Source organism: Carcharhinus amblyrhynchos, chromosome 25, assembly GCF_965287045.1.
Source record: "Carcharhinus amblyrhynchos chromosome 25, sCarAmb.v2.hapA, whole genome shotgun sequence".
Taxonomy (NCBI): domain Eukaryota; kingdom Metazoa; phylum Chordata; class Chondrichthyes; order Carcharhiniformes; family Carcharhinidae; genus Carcharhinus; species Carcharhinus amblyrhynchos.
The window spans coordinates 13,547,296-13,569,628 of record NC_137348.1 but is presented as its reverse complement, the minus strand read 5'-3'; the positions used below and the strand labels follow the sequence as shown (position 1 = coordinate 13,569,628).

The 22,333-nt window shown below is 40.8% G+C and overlaps 1 protein-coding gene across 1 annotated transcript in view; it reads left to right on the top strand.

The window, feature by feature from the left end:
* Positions 1 to 22,333, top strand: part of ddx31 (DEAD (Asp-Glu-Ala-Asp) box polypeptide 31) — a 120,724-nt gene that overhangs the window by 49,392 nt on the left and 48,999 nt on the right. Inside the window, exon 17 of the mRNA XM_080211965.1 lies at positions 8,111 to 8,189. Within this exon, the coding sequence (XP_080068091.1) occupies positions 8,111 to 8,189 (79 nt within the window). The remainder of the gene's footprint in view (positions 1 to 8,110; positions 8,190 to 22,333) is intronic.

Genomic DNA, 22,333 nt, shown 5'->3' with positions numbered 1-22,333 from the left:
GGATGCGTTTGGTCAGATGACAAACTCGGACAACAGCCTTGTGGTTAGGACCCTGGAATACTCAGGATCTGGTGCCTAATCATTTGCAGCAGCGTGAGATTTAATTTGAAAATTATATAGGAAAGTTAAATCAACTTTCCATGTCTGTTGAAGCCCCTAAAGCATGGCACTGTGTGAAATCTAAAACCATAGTTAAAATGAAGTTGCATCCTAGCATGTAGTAAATAATGCTGAATCATTAGCTATTGTCCTACAACTACAGAAGCCTTGGTGCAGCCGAGTGTTTGTTCTTGCTGAATTTGTGTTTTAGTTAATTTTCAAAGGAAGAGATGGTTATATTGGAAAATAGTCTGAAACTGTTATCGATGCCAAGTGTGTGTTGACTTTAAGCACAACCAAATCTTGGGTGAGATTTCTCTAACCTTGTTCCTTGCCAATATCAACTGCTGTGTACTATTATGTGGATGGTTAGTTGCCCCAAAAAAAGAAAAATTGTTGAACAGAAATTGAAACTTCTCCAGTTTGACAATAACAGCAAATTGTGTAGTATTTTAGAGTTTAGATGTATCTAAGCCTGCGTTTATACCACTGTTGTGATGACAGTTGTATAAACTTTGCCTGAATTCAGTATCTGGGCCTGGCCAGTAGAAGCAAAGTAGAATAAGAGAGCTTTGTTCCACCTTGCATCGGGAATTTGTCTGAATTTCCGCACCCTATGTGGCTGTATGTTATATTGAAAGTATAAAAAGACATAATCAGACAGTAAAGAAGGAAGGAAATATTAGGGATGAACAGTTGGGTTTGAAAGTGGCCTTTTTAAAAGGAGAGGTAAGTGCAGAGTTTAAAGAGGGAAGCGCGACTGACTGGTGGATGGAGGTGAGTGGTTGCATAAATAGCTAGCGTGAGAGGAACAGAGAAAATAAGGAAATAACTGAAATTGCTAACAGCGATGAAGGAAGTCGGAGATTGGGAAGAGTGATACCTTGAAGGAATGTCAACAAGGTTGAGAATTTTAAATTGGAGGTGTTTGGAAACTAGGAATTTTTGAAATTCTTTCAAGAGATGTGGGCATCGTTTGAACTGAGTGACTTGCTAGGCCATTTCATAGAATCCCCACAGAAGGAGGCCATTCGGCCCATCGAGTCTGCACCGACCGCAATCCCATCCCGGCCCTATCCCACACATGTTTACCCTGCTAATCTCCCTGATACTAGGGTCAATTTAGCATGGCCAATCAACCTAACCCTCACATCTTTGGACTGTGGGAGGAAACTGGAGTACCCAGAGGAAACCTACACAAACACAGGGAGAATGTGGATACTCCACACAGACAGTGATCCAAGGCCAGAATTGAACCTGGGACCCTGGCACTGCAAGGCAGCAGTGCCAACCACTGTGCCACCCAAACGGCATTTAAGAATCGACCATAATGCTGTGGATATAGAGTCACGTGTAGGGCATTAGTGAACCGGTGAGCTTTTATGACAATTGACAATGGTTTCATGGTCATCATTAAACTTTTAATTCCAGATTTAATTTATTGAATTCAAATTTCACCATCTGTGAATTTCACTATGGTGGGACCCGCGCCTGGATCCCCAAAATATTACTCTTGGTCTCTATATTGCCAGCCCAGTGACAATACTATTACAGGAGGCAGGAGATGTGACAAATGTGGACATAGGCAGTCCTTGAGTTGGAGAATATATGGGATTGAAAGCTTGTCACAGGGTTAAAATAAGGTGTTAGGATTACAAATAGTCTGTCTTAGTCTGTGACGATGTTTAGAGGGGTGGGGGGGTGGAATCACTGCTGAAGATATGGAGTTTATGGAAGAATCCAAAGACAATGACCGCAGTCTTTCCAAAGTTTGAAGGAGGAAGTTGAAGCTCATTGGACAACCAGTCTGACAATGCTGGATGTCATCAGTATACATGTGAACTGACTCCATTATAATATCTTGCATTTATAGTGAGGATAAGGAAGTGGAGGGGCCAAAGATAGATTCTTGGGGAGCTCTAAAAATAATTGACCTGGGCAAGAAGAAAAATAATCTGGTTACAATCAGGTATGTGAGCAGCCAAGTGAATGCAAATCCAAAAATCCAGGTAACAGGAGACGGGCAGCAGAAGAACATAGTGTGGCTAACCAAAGCCTGCAGTGATGTTTAGGAGGAAAGGGAGAAATGATGCATCACAGTCACAATGCTTTGTGACTTTTAAGGTAAGTTTGGTGCTATGATAAAGTCGGAAACCTGATTTGAAGAGATTGAAACATGAAGATGCAAGGAAGTTTTTTTATTATTCATTTATGTGATTTGGGTGTTGCTGACTGGGTCAGAATTTATTACCCATTTTTAATTGCCCTTGAATTGAGTGGCCTGATGGGCCATTTCAGTGGGCAGCTAAGAGTCAACTGCATTGCTGTGGATCTGGAATCACGTGTAGGCCAGACCAGATAAGGATAGGATTCGGGAAGCAACATGTTCAAGGACTTAGGAACAGGAAAACAAGTTGGAATTTGGATTCTACTTTGAAAGCTCAGGAATCAAGAATAGGTTTAGCTCAATGGTGAACTTTTTATGCTTTTGTTTTCTGCCCCTGAATTCCATGGAGCAGCATATTTTCCAGTCTTGCAAGCTTTTTTTTATCATTTTGAAAGACATTCTTGGGACCAGAGCTGTTTAATCTGATGGAATGTGACTGTTACAATGCACAGTACTGCATACTCAGACTAACAATAGCACCAGTTCAAAGTAACACCAGTTCAATAAATTTGTGTCAGAAGTGTACTTTGGAATTTGACAAAATCATGCTACGCCAAGGACGTTGAGCAAGTGCTTTTACATAAAGGTGTTGCACCAGCACTTGTTATTTAATTATGTCATTTGGTAATCCCCTGCTTATTGAGTGAGGAGTCTTATATTTGTGTTGGTCAGTGTCTTGTCTTAAGCACTTATATTGCAAAGGTGATGCGAACTGCAAATCCCTTAAAAACATTCTGCTACTGTCCTCTGCACTAGGCAAAAAAAAACTACACACTGGGTTTTTGGCCCAAATCTTAAATTAAATTGTCAGAACTGTCTTCATAATGCTCTGTTTATAATACTGGACAGCAATTTATTTTGACGGCGTGTGTTGCACCATGCTGCAAACTGCCTTTATGGATCATTGGTGCAATTCATCAGCTTTCACTGTCCGCTCATTCATTCACTGAGTCAGGCATGTATGGTTCCCAGCACTGATCGCAAGCTCAGCTGTCATCGGCTTGCTGCCTAGCTTGTCCATGTGTACAATGTAGTCTGCAGTGCCTAAACTCCCTCTATAACTTTTATTGAAATAAAGATAAATCGGAAGGTAATTTTTTTTCTTGCAATGGGTAAAGTCAGAACAAAATTCTTTAAGTAATCTGGTTTAACTTTGGAAAGAAGAATTTTTTTAAAAGTTTTCCCATGTATTGAAAATTCATTTACATCATGGACAAGATTGTCATAAATATTGTGGATTTGTCCAATATCTTGATCTAATTGGTCTTGTTTTCTCAACCCAAAGCCTCCCTGCTTTTAAAGTATTTTTGTTCATTAGTCCCCTTGGTCTTGCCAGTTATAGCCCGATATCTTGCTCTCGTACTGCTGTGTGGGATATTTTGAAATGGATGGCTAGAACATATGTTAATATCCGGAATGCCTCTACCCCCATCTTTATGGGAAAGTTCCTAGTTTCAGTTTGGTGCTTCCTTATGGTACTCCCAGGACAGGTGACTTACCGTGGTTATAAACGTGGACTATAATTTTTGTCGCAAACTGCTGGAAGCCACTATAAGCTTTCTGTTCTATACCTAGCAGGAGAGTCGCAACATAAACCTTTACAATACTCTTTATGACACATATCAGTGCAGTTTTACAGTGTTTAATTCACAAGGAACAACATAAAAATATATAATTAATACACCCACAAATAATTATGGAATACATCTTATCAAGAAATTGCACTTAACACAACAAAGTTTTACATGTTTTACGGAGTCTGCTGTCATTCATTTGATAGCATTCTTGGCTCTAAGTCAGAAGGTTGTGGGTTCAAGTTTCACTCCAGGACTTGAACACAATATCAAGGCTGATACCTCAGTGCAGCACTGAGTGAGTACTGCACTGTCGGAGATGCCGTCTTTTGGATGAGATACAAAATTGTACTCTCTGCACCCATCTGCACACTCAGATGGATGTAAAAGATCCCATGGCACTATTTCAAAGAACAGGAGTGTTAATCCCTGATGTCCAAGCCAATATTTATCCTTTAATCAACATTACAAAACCGATTATCTGGTCATTATTGCATTGTTGTTTGTGGCAGTGTGATGTGTGCAAAATGGCTGCCCATTTCCTCCATTATAATATTGACTACATTTTGAAAGTAATTCATTTGCTGGAATGCAGTTATCACAAAAGGCACCATTTAATGCAAGCCTTTCTGTGTAGCAGCTGATTTTGTCCCCAGTGCTCATTGTTGGATAATACTTGGTGCTTATTTGTAAAAATAACCAAGTCACCCATTCTATAACATAGTTCTAAAGTTTACCATTAATTACCTCAGCACTCAGCTGCTGTCCATAAAGATTATCTGGTTGGTCTAAAATTGCCTGCCAGGTTGCTTAGAAATGTTGTTTTTGGTTCTTAAATTCCTGGGTGGCTGCAGTTTAGGTGCAGAATTCCATTTGATTCTTTCAACAATGTACTGAAAAGAAATTGAAAGCTGTTCCATGGTGAAATCGAATTTCTGTAATTCAAGTATATCGTTGAAAACTGGCTGGTAGACACAATAACCTGGTGTTTTCAGGGAGGGAGTTAGTGTTTTGTTTGTTTGGAGTGAATTTTATCTCAATTTACTTAGAACTGATTTTAAAAAAGAGCTGCAAAAGTGTTGCAGAGTTGGTGTCAGTAATTTGTGCAAAAGAGGGGAAAGCTGCTTCTAGTTGATGGCAACAATAATGTGTGCATCTTGGTGTGTCAGTAGCAGGGGTTTGTGGGAATGATTATTAATAGCAACAGCATAAAATACAGAAGCAAGTCTCTAACAGGGATGTTATCAACAAAACTAAAAAGTCGCTTACAGTCTTTATTTGTAAAGCAGGATTTTGTAAGCAGGGTTTTTAATCTGTTTTTACTTTTGCAGAAGGGTTGACTGTTGTAGTTTCTCTTCAATTAGCAAATCTGAGTGTAAAGATCACTGAAACCAGCTTGGAGCAGCAGATGTGTGTGGGTGGTTGTTCATGGGCTTCTGTAAAATTGAGCCAGTATGTGCTTAAATCAGTAAATAATGTGGATGAGTATAGGATAGCTGCTAAACGTGGTTCCCTTTAATTTGAAAAACCTAGGTGAAGGGTAAATCCAGGTAGGCAGACCTTCCCCAGCAGTGAATAGAACCGAAGAGAAATCCAGAAGTTGTGGTTGGCCCATGTGTACTACAATGTGAAGGCACAGTGGTTAGCACGACTGCCTCACAGCATCAGGGATCCGGCTTCGATTCCCAGCTTGGGTCACTGTCTGTGTGGAGTCTGCATATTCTCCCTGTGTCTACATAGAACATAAGAAATAGGAGCAGGAATAGGCCATCTAGCCCTTCGAGCCTGCCCCGCCATTCAGTAAGATCATGGCTGATCTGAATTGGCTCAGTTCCACTTTCCTGCTTTCTCCCCATAACCCTTAATTCCCTTGTCTACCAAAAACTTATCTACCCAGGACTTAAATATATTTAGCAAGGTAGCCTCCACCACTTCAACAGGCAGAGAATTCCAGAGATTCACCACCCTTTGAGTGAAGAAGTTCCTCCTCAACTCCGTTCTAAACTGCCCTCCCCTCCTTATCTTGAGGCTGTGTCGTCTAGTCCTGCTGTCCTTTCTGAGCGGGAAGAATCTCTCTACCTCTACCCTATCCCTCCCCCTCATTATCTTATACATCTCTATAAGATCACCCCTCATCCTTCTAAACTCCAACGAGTACAGACCCAGTCTATTTAGTCTCTCTTCATAGTCTAACCCCCTCATCTCCAGTATCAGCCCAGTGAACCTCCTCTGCACTCCTATGTAGGTTTCCTCTGGGTGCTCTGGTTTCCTCCCACAGTCCAAAAGAAGTGCTAGTTAGGTGCATTGGCCATAATAAATGCTCCCTCAGTGTACCCCAACAGGCGCCGGAGTGTGGCAACTACGGGACTTTCACAATAACTTCATTGCAGTGTTAAGGTAAGCCTACTTGTAACAGTACTAAGTACTAAAAGTGTAGGAGGATGGGAGGGAAGTCTTGGGGCAGCATGAAGCTGTTGGGTTTTCAGGTGCTTGGAAAGGATGTGTTAAATGAAGCAGTGACCTGGAGTAGACTGTTATACGTGGAAATTTGCTTGTTTTTTTTTTCACGCGGAAGACTTAAAGGTGCACATGCATTTCCTGTTCTGATGAGAGTTTTATTGCAGTAAAACACATAAATCAGCAGAGCTTGTAACTGAATAATCTGGACTCCTGCCTTGCTTTCATATTTCCTCCAATCCGGAAGAAGGATGAGCAGGTCAATAGAATAGACCACCTGCTATCCTGCTGCTGTCAGTGCCATTGGCTTTTTGCCTCGGGCTGCACTTATTGCTGGTCAGGATGGCCTATGACCATTTTTAATTAGCAATTCTAATCAAAATTACAATTAAAATCTTTTTGCACAGCAGTTGAGAAACTGTGCATTATTCTCTTTTCTTTCCCCCTGGTGTTGGGGAGAATTTTAATTTAGTGATTATGGTAGATTTAAATTCACAACATTTATATTGAATATAAATTTGAAGAATCTTGTGATGCACTGTCTCCACCCCCCTACCACCCTTTTTGCTGTATCACGTATATCATGCTCTGTTTGTGAACTGCTCACAGAAGCTCCACAGCCAGCCTCGCAATTTCTCAACTCTATGATTGCTCATTCACTGATTCATCCAGACAAGTGTGGCTTCAGCCTGGCACGGGCACTCAGATGATGGCTCCCTGCTGTGATTCAGTTCAAATATCTTGGAGATTGGTGCCTGGCAGGCTGCCAGGAGAGAATGGCATGGAATCATCAGTGCTATCACTATTACCCCCTCCTCCCCACCATTTTAATCCATGATGTTTTCATTAACCTTTCACAATAATTGTCATACAGTACATTTCACTTAAATGTACCCCTGACACATACATAGTTAATGAGGAAATATGGACTTACAACAGCCTAATACAGGATGTTGAATAACTTAATGTTAAAGAAGGACAAAGGGGGCAATCTACAAATTAAAAATGAGAAAAGAAAAGAATAACATAGTAGAGAAATAAAAAGCACTAACCAAATAGGGAATAAGGACACGAGGATGCAAAAGAACATGTCTGCATGTTCTCTCCGTGTCTGCGTAAGTTTCCTCCTGGGTGCTGTGGTTTCCTCCCACAGTCTGAAAGACATGCTAGTTAGGTGCATTGACTCGCACAGGCACCGGAGTATGCAAATAAGGGAATTTCACGGCAGCTTCATTGCAGTGTTAATGTCACAATAAATAAACTTTAACTTTATGGGGGTGAGGAGGATCAGAATAGCAAAATAGACTACCTTTATTCATATGGAAGTGTAGCTGGAGACTGAGTGCAGTGAGGCTGAGTGCTTAAATCTAAGAGTTTGGTAAGTGAAGGAAGTCGGTGCAAAGAGTGAGGAGGTGTTCTGACCTTTTAACAAAAAGGGAAGGAAATAGAGACAGTGAGACCTAGGTGCTGAAATCTGGAGGCATTAAATGGATGTGCAGATATTTGGGATAATTTGTTAGATTGATATTTCTGGAACCAACCTGGGAACATGTGGTAATGTATAACGAAACAGAATTCATAAATAACCTCATAGTAAATTATTCTGTAGGTAAGAGTGATCATAACATGGTAAAATTTCACAGATAATGGGATTGGTGCAAAAACAACTTGGTCTGGTGGTCAAGTGAACCCTATCGTGTTCTCTTCCCTATTCCCATGCACATGCACCTAGGTTTAAACTAAATCTCTCTTAACAGTATTATGTTACCACTAATATTGGTGGAAAATATGACATTTTTTTCTGTTCCTTTAGTGTCTTTGAAATGAAAATGGAGAAAATGCTTTCATCACTTTTAGTGGAGCACTTTACAAGAAAGCAATCTAGACAAAAGGTTTGTGGTTTTTTTGTTTTCTTTTGCATTATAGCAGTGTATTCGGGTACGAGTGTATTAATAATCTTGTGTTAATACTGCTGAGACTTCCTGAATGGATAAAGGCAGAAGGTATCAGAATCTCAGGCTTTTGTAGACCTTATCTTGGACAACAATGATGGCAGCTCATTTCCCAGAGTCTATAATCAATGCGTTTTCAGTCACCACATGAACTACATCAAAACTGCCTGTTTTTGATGATACCATGGGCAGCAATCTCTTTTAAATGTGACTGTATTCCAGGCGCTCACAACTTGGAAAAGTGTATGAAGGATTCCAGCCACACACACCACCACCACCCCGCCCCCCCCGGCAAATGCAGCAACAGTTGGTTACTTTTAGTTACAAGGGTCAGAATTTACAGGCAGTTACCATGTGTGGAAGAGAGTGCCAGTGTTGTGAGAAGTCACGATTACAGCTTGTTAAAGAGGGAGTACAGCAAAAGTTTACCAGGCTGATTCCTGAGATGGCAGGTCTGTCATATGATTTTGATTTGATTCATTATTGTCGCTTGTATTAGTATACAGGGAAGGGTGTTGTTTCTTGTGCACTATACAGACAAAGCATACCATTCGTACAGAAGGAAACGAGAGAATGCAGAAATGTAGTGAGATTGTATCGAGAGTATTACAATCATAGCTGGGATGTAGAGAAAAATCAACTTGATGCATGATAGGGCCATTTTGAATGTCCAACAGCAGCAGGGAAGAAGCTGTTCTTGAGTTGGTTGGTATGTGTCCTCAGACTTTTGTTTCTTTTTCATGGCAGAAGAAAGTGGAAGAATGTCCAAGATGCGTGGGGTCCTTAATTATGCTGGATGTTAAGCAACGGGAAGTGTAGACAGAATCAGTGGATGGGGGGCTGATGGATTGGGCTACGTTCACAACCTTTTGTAGTTTCTTGACAGTCCAGGACAGAGCAGGAGCCATACCAAGCTGTGCTACAACCAGAAAGAGTGCTTTCTATGTTGCATCTGTAAAAGTTGGTGAGAGTCATAGCTGACATACCAAATTTTCCTGTAGTCTTCTGTGAAAATAGAGGCACTGGTGGGCTTTCTTAACTACAGTATCAGCATGGGGGGATCTGGACACCTAAAAACAAAGCTTTCAATGATTTCTACTTTGTCCTCGTTGATGTAGACAGGGGTATGTTCTCTACTACACTTCCTGAATGACAATCTCCTTTGTTTTGTTGACATTGAAGGAGAGATTATTGTTGCTGCACCAGTTCACCAGATTCTCTATCTCTCCCTGTACTCTTTCTCATCATTTTTGAGACCTGACGCACTGCGGTAGTGTCATCAGCAAACTTGAAAACTGAGTTGGGGGGAAATTTGGACACCCAGTCATATATACACCCAGTATAAGGAATATAGTAGGGGGCTGAGAACACAGCCTTGTGGGCACTGATGTTGAGGATGATCATGGAGGAGGTGTTGTTGTTTATCCTTCCTAATTGTAGTCTTGGGTTAGGAAGCTCAGGATCCAATCACTGAGGAAGGAGCCTAGGCCCAGGCCACAGAGTTTGGAGATGTTTCGTGGGAATAATGGTGTTGAAGGCTGAGCTGTAGTCGATAAATAGGAGTCTGACATAGGTGCCTTTGTTATAAGAACGAGGAGGAGGAGAGGCCCACCTGGCCCCTCGAACCTGCTCCGCCATTCAATAAGATAATGGCTGATTTTTTTGTTTTCTTTTGTAGACTCAGCACCACTTACCCACCCACTCATCATAACCCTTAATTCCTTTACTGTTCAAAAATGTATCTATCCTTGCCTTAAAAACATTCAATGAGGTAGCCTCAACTACTTCACTGGGCAGGGAATTCCACAGATTCTCAATCCTTTGTGTGACGAAGTTCCTCCTCAACTCAGTCCTAAATCTGCTGCCCCATATTTTGAGGCCATGCTTCACCATGGTTCTTGTTTCACCCGCCAGTGGAAACAACTTCCCTGTTTCTATCTTATCTATTCCCTTCATAATCTTGCATGTTTCTTTAAGATGTCCCCACATTCTTCTGAATTCCAGTGTGTATAGCCCCAGTCTGTTCAAAAGCCAACCCTCTCAACTCCGGAATCAACCCAGTGAATCTCCTCTGCAGCCCGTCCTGCGCCAGTATATTCTTTCCCAAGCAAAGAGGCCACACTCCAGGTGTGACCTCACCAGCACCTTACACAGGTGCAACATAATTTCATGTTTTTAAACTCCATCTCTCTAGCAATGAAGGACAAAATTTCATTTACCGCCTTAATTACCTGCTGTACCTGCAAACCAACTCCTTGAGACTCCTTAATTACCTGCTGCACAGTAACATGCTGCAATTTTTTACTATTTAAATTATAGTCCGTTTTGCTGTTATTCCTACCAAAATGGATGAGCTCACATTTACCAACGTTGTACTCCATCTCCCACTCACTTAGATTATCTATATCCTTTCGCACACTTTCAGCGTCCTCTGCACGCTTTGCTCTTCCACCCATCTTAGTGTCATCTACAAATTTTGACACACTACACTTTTCCCCCAACTCCAAATCATCTATGTAAATGGTAAACAATTGTGGTCCCAACACTGATCCCTGAGGCACACCATTAGTCACTGATTGCCAACTAGAAAAACACCCATTTATCCCCATTCTTTGCTTTCTGTTAGTTAACCAATCCTCTATCCATGCTAGTACATTACCCATAACACTGTGCACCTTTATCTTACGTAGCAGTCTTCGGTGTGGCACCTTGTCAGATGCCTTCTGGAAATCCAGATAGATCACATCCACAGATTCCCCACTGTCCACTATGCATGTAATGTTCTCAAAAAATTCCACCAAATTAGTCAAACATGACCTGCCCTTCATGAACCCTTGCTGCGTCTTACCAGTGCGACAATTTATTTCTAGATGCCTCACTATTTCTTCCTTGATGATAGATTTGAGCATTTTCCCTACTACAGAAGTTAAGCTAACTGGCTTAAAGTTATCTGCTTTTTGTCTTCCTTTTTTAATCAGTGCTGTCACATTTGCTGTTTTCCAATCTGTGGGAATTACCCCAGAGTCCAGCGAATTTTGGTAAATTACCACTAGTGCATTTGCTATTTCTCCTGCCATCTCTTTTAATACACCGGGATGCATTCCATCAGGACCAGGAAACTTGTCTATCTTTAGCCCCATTAACTTGCCTAACACTACCTCTTTCATGATAATGATGGTAGGTGAGAACCTAGAAACTATAGCCTTCCTGTCATCAATTTTTGGCATGTTATTTGTGTCTTCCACTGTGAAGACTGACACAAAATACCTGTTCAATGCCGCAGCCATTTTCTCATTTCCAGATATTACATCCCTCTTCTTGTCCTCTAAAGGACCAATGTTTACTTTCGCCACTCTTCGTTTCATATATTTGTAGAAACTTTTGCTGTCTGTTTTATATTCTAAGCTAGTTTACTCTCATAATCCACCTTAACTTTCTTTGTAGCTTTTTTTTTGTGGCTTTCTAGCCCAATCCTCTAGCTTCCCACTAATCTTTGTCACTTTGTATGCATTTTCTTTCAATTTGATACTCTCCTTTATTTCCTTAGATATCCATGGTTGATTATCTCTTTTCCCACAGTCCTTCCTTATCACTGATATATATTTTTGCAGTGCACTGTGAAAGATTGCTTTGAAAGTTCTCCATTGTTCCTCAATTGTCTCACCATAAAGTTTTTGCTCCCAGTCTAGCTTAGCTAACTCCTATGTGTTCCAAGGTTGAGTGCAGGGCCAGAGAGATGGTGCCTGCTATGGACCTGTGGTGATGGGAGGTGAACTGTAATGGATCCAGGCAGTGTGGGAGGTTGGAATTGATTTGTGCCATGACTAACCTTTCAAAACACTTCATAATGATGGATGTCAGAGTCACTGGACAATAGTCATTGAGGCATGCTGCTTGGTTTTTCTTTGGTACTGGGACAATGGTCATTGTCTTGAAGCCAATAGGGACCTCAGATTGTTGTAAAGAGAGGTTGAAGATGTCTGCGAATATCCACGCCAGCTGATCCACACAGGATCTGAGTGCTTGTCCGGGTACCCTATCAGAGCCAGTCCCTTTTCTGTGGGTTGACCTCCGTGAAGGCTGCTCTGACGTCTGCAATGGTGACCTCAGATACAGGTTCATCTGAGGCTTCCAGGGTGGATGGCGTGCTGTCTGACCTCTTGCTCAAAACGGACATAGAATGCAATGAGCTCATCAGAGAGGGTTGCATTGGAGCTGGCGATTTTACATGCCTTCATCTTGTAGCCTGGTACTTCTTGCAGATCTTGCCATTGTTGGTGGGGTTCCATATGTCTTGCCTGAGACTCTAGCTTGGTCCCATACTGTCTTTTTGGCATCTTTTGATGGATCTCCTTAGATCATACCTGGCTTTCTTGTATAGGTCAGGGTCACCTGACTTGAACACCTCAGATCTAGACTTCAGCAAGCAGTGGATATCTCTGTTCATCTGTGGTTTCTGGGTTGGGAAACATGCAGATTTGCTTCTTTGGCACACAGTCTTCTACACACTTACTAATGAAGTCAGTTGTTGTAGTGGCTCACTCGTTCAGGCTGGTTGCAGAGTTTTTAAATACTGACCAGTCCATTGACTCTAAACAGTCCCATAGGAGATCATCTGATTCTTCAGGCCAACACTGCATGACTTTCTCTGACAGAGTCTCCTGCTTCAATTTTTGCTTGTAAGCTAGGAGCAGAAGCACAGCCTTGTGATCTGTTTTCCCAAAGTGTGGATGGGTGTTAGAGTGGTAGGCATGTTTGATATTTGTGTCACAGTGGTCTAGGATGTTTGGGCCTCTGGTGGAACAGGAGACATGTTGGTGCTAACTTGTTAATACACCCTTGAGCTTGGCCTGATTGAAGTCCTCGACCACGATGAACATAAGAACATAAAGAACATTAAAAAATAGGAGCAGGAGTAGGCCATCTAGCCTGCCCCGCCATTCAATAAGGTCATGGCTGATCTGTCGTGGCTCAGTTCCACATTCCCGCCCTCTCCCCATAACCCTTAATCCCCTCGCTTATCAAAAGCCCATCAACCCGCGTCTTAAAAATATTTAGCGAGGCAGCCTCCACCACTTCAATGGGCAGAGAATTCCAGAGATTCACCACTCTTTGAGTGAAGAAGTTCCTCCTCAACTCCGTTCTAAACAGGCCCCGCCCCCCCCCCTTTATCTTGAGGCTGTGCCCCCTAATCCTACTGTCCTTTCTGAGCGGGAAGAGTCTCTCCACCTCTATCCTATCCATCCCATTCATCATCTTATATGTCTCAATGAGATCTCCCCTCATTCTTCTAAACTCTAACGAGTACAAGCCTGGTTTATGCAGCCTCTCCTCATAGCTCAATCCCCTCAACTCTGGTATCAGCCTAGTAAACCTCCTCTGCACTCCCTCCAAGGCCAAAATATCCGTGTGGCGACCAAAACTGCACACAGTACTCCAGCTGCGGCCTCACCAATGCCCTATACAGCTGCAGCAAGACCTCCCTACTTTTATATTCAATCCCCCTCGCTATGAAGGCCAGCATCCCATTAGCCTTCCTGACCACCTGCTGCACCTGCAGGCTGGGTTTTTGCGACTCATGCACAAGGACCCCGAGGTCCCTCTGCACCGTCGCCTGCTGCATCCCGAACCTCGGGATGTTTCGTCTCAAGGCTGTTTGTGGTGGTGTGTATTTCGTCCAGCACGATCTTCACGTCGCATCAGATGGGATGTAAACTGAGAAAAGACTAAGTCGGTTAGAATTGTATTCATTGGAGTTTAAAATTCTAACAGGGCTATACAAAGTAGGCTCAGAAAGAGTATTCCCAACAGTGGGGGAGTCCAGAACTAGGGGTCGTAATTTGAGGATAAGGGAAAAATCTTTTAGAACTGAGGTGAGGAGAAATTGAGGTTGGTGAACATGTGGAATTCACTACCACAGAAAGTAGTTGAGGCCAAAACTTTGTGTAATTTCAAGAAGAGATGAGATATAGCTGTTGGTACTAAAGGAATATGGGCTGGTGGAGATCAGGATATTGAATTTGATCAGCCATGAACATAATGAAGGCTTGAAGGACCAAACGGCCTACTCCTGCTTCTAGTTTCTATGTACTGCAACTTTTAGTCCATTACGTTTTATGTTTCTTTTGTAGCCGAGTATGCCCAGTAAAGGTATGTATTTTATGAACTTCCAGCCAAAAATTGGACACAAGCTGTTGACATGACTGCCATGAACTGTAATTTTTTTTTGACTCACATCACAAGACATTAAACATTTTCTGGAGACTTGATAATTAAATATGGATATGGGGGGGTTTCAGGGGAATACCTCACGACCACGTGGAATTCACATGCCTTATTGTTTAAGATGAGCCAACACTTAAATGCTATGGAGTTTCCAGACTGACTGTTGCCACGTTTCGTATTTGGAAAAAGGGGAAGATCGAAAATCCATGGCCACTATTAACTTCCAATTATGTCATTTATAGCTACCCCCATCCAAACCAGACTAGGTGAGAGTGAGCCACAGAAGGGTTAATCCAGGGGTGATGTGATCAAAACTAGTATCAGCGACTGCACCCTACTCCCAGAACACAACGCATCCATAAGAACCATCAGTCACCAGCCGTTCTGAGAACCAGACTCCTTAATTAGCTGCAAGTCATCAAGCGGCCAAAGTACTTACTCTGTTAGAGTTTCAAAGTCCACCTGAGAACCAACCTCCTAGATATTTGACTACAAAATACCTCACAACCCAATTTACAAGACCCTCACTTCAACTTTAAATTATCAAATCCATTCAAGAAGCAAGAAACCGTAGGCCTCCCATGTGGTGGATCATAAATCAGAGATGAAATGAATAATTATCTTAAAATGCACTATCTTTACCTGTGATGTGTTTTGTGTGTTAATTCGACGTGAACATGTGAGAATAAATAACCTTTATTTTTGCTTCCGAATTATTTAAATGGAATATGCACTCCAAGGATAAGAAAATATGCAGCTCTTTCCAAACAAAATGTACTGATTTGGGAAGTATAAGAGCAGATAAAGATGTCAACCATGGCTCACATGGCAGCTCACTCATTGAAAAGGTTGTGCATTCAAGACCACTTGAGCGCAAAATCTACACTGATACTGTCAGATGTGCTGTCTTTGGGATGAGACATTAAGGCCAGAATTCTGTCCACCATGGAAATCAGTGTGGGTGAGGGGCAGACCATGGAAAGGGCAGGATTTTCTGGTTTCAGAGTGGGCAAGGCTGGAAAATCCTGTCCCTAAAAGCCTAATCCCTCAGGTGGATGTAACAGATCCCACGGCACTACTTCAAAGAAGGGCAGGGGAGTTATTTCTGGTGTCCTGTCCAATATCCCTTACCAACAACATTGCGGGTCATTATTACACTGCTATTTGTGAGGCCTTGCTGCCATATTTCCTACAATACAACAGTGACAACCAACTCCATTGGCTGTAAATTGCTTTGGAATCTTCTGAGGTTATGGAAAGGCCGTGTGTAAATACAATTACTGTTCTTTCTCACATACCTGCAACTCTGGTCTCTCTTGATGCTTTGATGCGCATTAGATAATGTGTAAAAAATGTGTATGCTGTCAACGGCAGAATGTGCACTAAGTATATTTAAATAATACCCAGTGCCTGTCTCCCCTTTTCAAACATGTGTAATGTGGTTTTCTTGGTTTAGAAAATGGAGAAAGCTGGTTCGCTTGGCTCGAGTTCTGCCCTTCACTTTAGCGAACAGTAAGCCTGTACTAGATCTGTGTAGTCGCATAACAATTGAAGTTTGACTAAAATGGTTCTTTACTTAATGTGCAAAAAGTTGTTGATTTTCTGTGCATTGTTGTTGGATTGTGGTGTTTCTTCCCCTATCCCAAAGCCTACCAGAAGGTTGTTACCTAATAAGTTTATTCTATATCAAAATTCAAGAGCTAGGATTGTATCAAATCGTTGCATATGGAAGTTTAAATATTGAAAAAGAGTGATTCAGTGATTGGCTGACTTGCACCCTAACGTGGTGCCAAAGTCAGAACACCTCTATAAAGAAATTGGAAGTACATTGTAATTACATTGAATTTACAACATGGAAAAGGGATTTGACCCAACGGGGAACTAAATTTCATTGACAATGCCATCATTTGTTGTCCAATTGTAAACTGACTTACAACTGCTACAGTCTGTTGGAAAGGAACAATGAAGGAACAGTGATATAATCTCTCAATCAAAATATTGTTTGATTTGGAGATTGTGGCAATCCCATATGCCTGTTGCCCTTGCCCTTGGTAGTTGATGTCATGGGTATGTTGAAAATGTCTTGGAGAGTTGCTGCAGTGGATCAAGTTGATGATGCACACTGCAACTACATTGTATCAGTGGTGGAGGAATGTGAATGTTTTTATAAAAAGATGGATAGAGTGCCATCAAGCAGGTTGTTTTGTCCTGGAAGGTGTCAAGCTTCTTGAGTTTTTTGGAGCTGCACTCATCCAGACAAGTGGAAAGAAAGTATTCCACCACACTCCTGATTTGTGCCTTGGAGTTGTCAAAAAGTTTTGGAAAGTCACAAGGTGAGCCACTTGCTGCAGAACACCTGGCCTAGACCTGCTGTTACAGTACTCATATAGTTAGTCCAGTTAAATTTCTAGTCAAAGATGATGCCCAGGCGTTTGATGTTGATGGATTTCACATGGCATTACCATTGAATATCAAAGAGAGATCGTTAAACTGTTGTTACTGAGGGCCATGACTTAGCATTTGTGTAGAAGCCATAGAAACCAAATAGTGCAGGAAGAGGCCTTTTGGTCCATCAAGTCTGCATCAACAACAATCACCTCTGAGCCTTATCCCCACAACTCCACATATTTACCCCATTAATTTCTCTAACCTACACATCCCGGGACACTATGGGGCAATTTAGCACGGCCAGTCCACCTAACCAGCACATCTTTGGACTGTAGGAGAAAACCGGAACACTTGGAGGAAACCCACGCAGACATGGGGAGAATGTGCAAACCTAACAAACTGTGACCCAAGCTGGGAATTGAATCCAGGCCCCTGGAGCTGTGAGGCAGCAGTGCTAACCACTGTGGTGCCATACCACCTGTGTAGCACACATGTTACTTGCTGTGTATAACAGCAGAAGTGAACGTTGTCAAGGCCTTGCTGCATTCAGGCAGAGATTGCTTCATTATCAGAGGAACGACAAATGTAACTAAACAGTGATCAGCAAATGTCCCCATTTGTGAATTTCTTGTGCTTTCTCTTCTCTCTTTAAAATCCATCAATGCAGTTCTCCAATCTTCAGGGAAAGGAGTTCGCCCAGAATTGCCTGTTGGATTCACTGGCAAGTATTTTATATTTATGGCCCCTAGTTCTGATTCCCCACCACCACACCCCCCCCCCCCCATAAGTGGAAACATCTTCCCCATGTCTGGTTGTCCACTAGCTAATAATGGATAAGCTTCAGACAGGTGGTTCAGACTATTCCCTGCTTAATCTAATAGTTAAATTAAGACCTGGAGATCCATATTGCTGTGTTAAGCCTTGCCATGTATTCCAGGCAGATAAGTACTCCCTCTGTGAGAGATGAGTGTGTAAGTGTTAACTATGGTGTGTCAAGGATAAACAAATGAAGAAATGATAAGATTGTTTGGCTGTTAAGTAACTTGAAAATATTTAGTACTTCAGTCATCATTCTTTGACTGAAGATTTGCACTGCACATCTATTAGGATAGAAGTTTGTGTTCCTACACCAAACAATACCTTTACATACACATTTTAAGTACACATTTTTCCATTACACACTACTCAATTGGTCTACAAAATGGTGGGTGGGCAAGCAGGCTGGTACTTCTGCCAAAGTTGCTCTGTGATGGCACTACATGAGTGCTGCCTGGGCTGATTACTGCTCCATTTCCAATCCTGTATTTATGAATTCCTGTCCTCGGCCCCACACCCTCAGATAAAGAACAGCTGTGACTAGAAACTCCAGTGTATGAGGAATCGTGAGCAGAAATCCTGTTTTTCCAATTTCTTTGGCATTTTTCTCTCTTTTTCAAAAACAATGTTTCTCAGTCGCCAGAATGGAGAAAGAAACAGACTGAAGACACAGGCATGCTCGGCAGGAATCCCTTTGGCTGACATCACTCGATTACGTCCGCTTCATTGTTTTCCACAGCAAATGGCTTACCTTCAGGACTCTACAGAGGAGCAATTAAAAGGCGATTATTTTAAAAACCAATTTGTAGGGAAATCATAGTAATACCAGGAACCCATCTAGGGATAAGTACTTCCAAGTGCTTGCCCTTGGAGTTGCATTTCCCTATAAGAAAATCTTTACTCCATTCATAAGTGGTAGTTGTGTTTGTGTCTGCTGGTTACTGCTGCCATTCTTTCCTTGTCACCTGGGATTTTTTTTTTCTTGGAAATGCAATCTTGCAAATATTTAGGACAAGAAAAACCCATTTAAGAAACTTGTTAACTTTTAATTGTCTAACTCATCATTTATTTCTATGAACTTCATGTAGTGTAACCAGGTGCCACAAACTATTTGAACTACATTTTATAGATTTGTCTGGCATTGCGAATCTGCAAGTATTAAACTTCATTGTGTAGCAAAAACCATGTACGTTATTTTACTCACTCTTACTAAATAGGATTCCCAAGTATTAAAGTCAGTACAAAAATATTATCGGATTCTTCTGTTTGAGAATAATGCTGATGAGTACAAGTTGTTTCCTCCACTATTGCTTATTGATCTTTTAAAATTATTAAATTCCTTGTATGCATCCCTTTTTGGATGCCCTGGGTGAAATTTCCCGTCCCGCCCACCGTGGGAATTGTAGCGGATGGGACATGGACGGTGCAAAAGTCTGTTGACCTCAGCCAGGATTTTCTGGCTTTGGGGCAAATGCGGTCAGAAAAGTCTGCCCCCTATCTTCTTAAGGTTATTGATCCATTGGAAAAGAGCCATAGGCATGATTCAGTAACTAGGGATTCTTAAGTTCTGGGGAAAAAAAAGCTCAATACTCTTATTTTCAGTGGAGCAAAGAGGATGGTTGGGACAGATATGAATCATGTGTTCAAAATGGTGAGATGCATTGATAATATTCAATCTAATCTGGCAAGTAAGGAGCTGACAGACATGCATTCAAAATTTAAGAAGCTTTAATTGGACTAGAGAATTCTTCTCTCCTTCAGCCTTGTGATGTAGTGGAATATCCATCCTATGATGAAATTGCATTTTGGAGAGAAAAGTAATAGAAAAGGCCAGATGAGAGCAGTTGAATCTGAAAGTTACTGTGATAAGAAACAAGAGATGATCAAATATTAAATGCACAGATTTTTGCACAGCAAGTTTGGTTCTGGAAACAGTAGGCCATAGTTAAATATTAAGGTTGTGAACGTTCTAGAGATTTCAGACAAATGAAATTATTTTAGAGGTCAGAAAGAAGACCGCAGAACTTCTATATAGAAGATTTAAGTTCAGAACAATCTTGCACTACCAACAGGGAACTTGACTTGGAGCATACACAGTCAGATATAATGCCGCATCACTACAGTGCCAATTTTCCAAACTCGTATGGGCATTCATTTTTGCTTAAGAGATGACTTTACCCTTATTCGATGAAGTATATGATGGGACAATTTATCTCTGGGCTGTAAAGGGAGCATCTTTTGGGTCTAATGATCTTTCCTTTTCCTGTGCTTTCTTGGTTTCTTCATAATATATTTACTGTATCGGTGACAAAGTCTACTTGATGCATTAGTAGGATCAAATATCAATTGGAAAGGAAAATTCTTTGTTTTTTTTTTGGAAACGTAATCCATAGTACAGATATTTTTTGGAGCCTTGGTAAATTGAGATGAATTAACATTGGCCAACCTAATTTGTTCCACGATAATGTCCTGACATAATTTTGAGTAATCTAAGTTCTTCTATTCAATACGAAAAATCTATTTAAAAGGCTAAAATTTGATCTTTATTGAGAAGTCAAAAACAACAGTAGTTTATAACATGTTCCTATAACACATTGAATTATAGTTCACACCCTCAGTACTGCAAAGTTCAGACCTGTATTACTTTAATTACTCAAGTTTTTCTGAGAAATTAAGCTTCAGACTTTAATTCGTGGGCTGCTGTCACTTGCCTCCCCAGCATTTAATGTGCACTGCTGGAGTTCGATATCTAGAGCAGCTGGGCTGGGCCTGCTACATTAAGCAGATATCAACTGATTCTTTTTATAATTGAATGTTATATTGATTGATGAAATGACAAATTGAGTATCTGGATACATTAAACCATCAAATGGTACTGCTTCATTTCCTGGTTAGGTGTGCCCCTAGCATCATGCACTGCGATAAGGTGATATCCTACATTTCAAAACCTGGTGTGTTACTGAAATTGTATTTGCATTTTCCTGAGATTTCTTCAGAAATTTACATTTCCTGAGAAAAGAACATTCATAAATGTTCAAATCAATTGCATTTTTAATGATTAATTAGCTTTTAATGGATTATAATTCATTGTTATGTCATATATCATAATATTGCCAGAAAACACTCTTGAAGGGACAGTAGGCAACTAATTAAACTAAACAAGACAAAAGATTTGGATAACAGAATAGATCATATTCATGATTTCAAAAGCTGCTAACTACTTTTCAAAAAATAATTTGAATTATTTTTTTGTTTCCACATTTACTGGGGAGGCAGTAATGTCAGTAGCTCCATGAGGTGATTGTGGGTTATTCCTGTGCATTATGGGAACACTGGCACAGATTTTCAACCTTTTCTCTCTGTTTAGTTTTGTTGTTACTAGACCTGTTACAACATAATCTGACATGATTACTATAGTTAATGTGGTGCCTTATAAAATGTCTAAATTAATCTGCATTAATTGAGTAACCTTATTCTGTCAAACTCTATACTATCATCCTTGCAGAGGTATCAAACTGGAAAAAGGGCCGTTTTCAGAGCCTGAATTTGGAGAATTTCTAACTATGCCCTACTGCATATAGAGTGCCTAATGCTGTCACTGAGTATAAAGAGGGAAAGATAAGGGGACCAGGGGTTATGGGGAAAAGGCAGGAGAATGGGGATGAGAAAAATATCAGCCATGACTGAATGACGGAGCAGACTCAATGGGCCAAGTGGCCTAATTCTACTCCTATACCTTATGGTCTTATAATTTCTAAATACTTCACTTTTTATTTAAAACGGTTTTGAAAATCCTGTAAAAGTTTATTTATTAGTGTCACAAGTAGGCTTATATCAACATTGCAATTACGTTACTGTGAAAATCCCCTAAGGGTAACTATTTGAGTTATTCTCATGGACCTTAAATTGCACCTGAGACTTGTGGGATCTGGTGGTATGTTTATATTGGAAGTATTGTTTGACATCAGTTTTGCTTTTTGTACAAATGAGCAGTCTGAAAATCACACAATACTTCATGGATTAACAAATGTAATTCAGTCCCATCAAAGCTTTCATACAACAAATCTTTTATTATCACGTCCAGCCTCCTATTCTGTCTCCACTACTTTCTCTAATAGATAGTTCCAATAATGGATTTCTCATTATAATAAACATTTTTAATACAATTTTTTCCAATGAAGATTTTTTTAAATGGTTTTTCACCAAGTTAAATGCAAGTCCTCTGTTCCTACTGTTGAACATGCCTAAGTATACTAATTTGCTGCAGTGTTAATTTGTAAGACACTGATGTTTAGTTATGATTTTTCCACACTGTTCATTCACTGTTCTTTGCTAGTCTGAGAATGATATGTCCCTACCCCTCCAGGAGGGTGAGCCATTATGCTGTCTTCTTGCATCACTTTCTATTGGGCATTAAAAAGTTCAGTGCACTCATATTTAAACATACATGAGATGCTTTGTTCACTGGCCTCCTGGTGTAAGTTGTTCATTTGTCTGAAAGTTTAACTTTAAACAATAGGAGATCTATTCACCATTTGGAAAAATATAAAATTGCAGTACAACAGTTCAACAAGCTAAAGCTGCACTGATGCATAAAATGTAAATTGTTATATTAGCATTGTGCAGTTGAAATGGTGTGTTTCTTGTATAAGCTA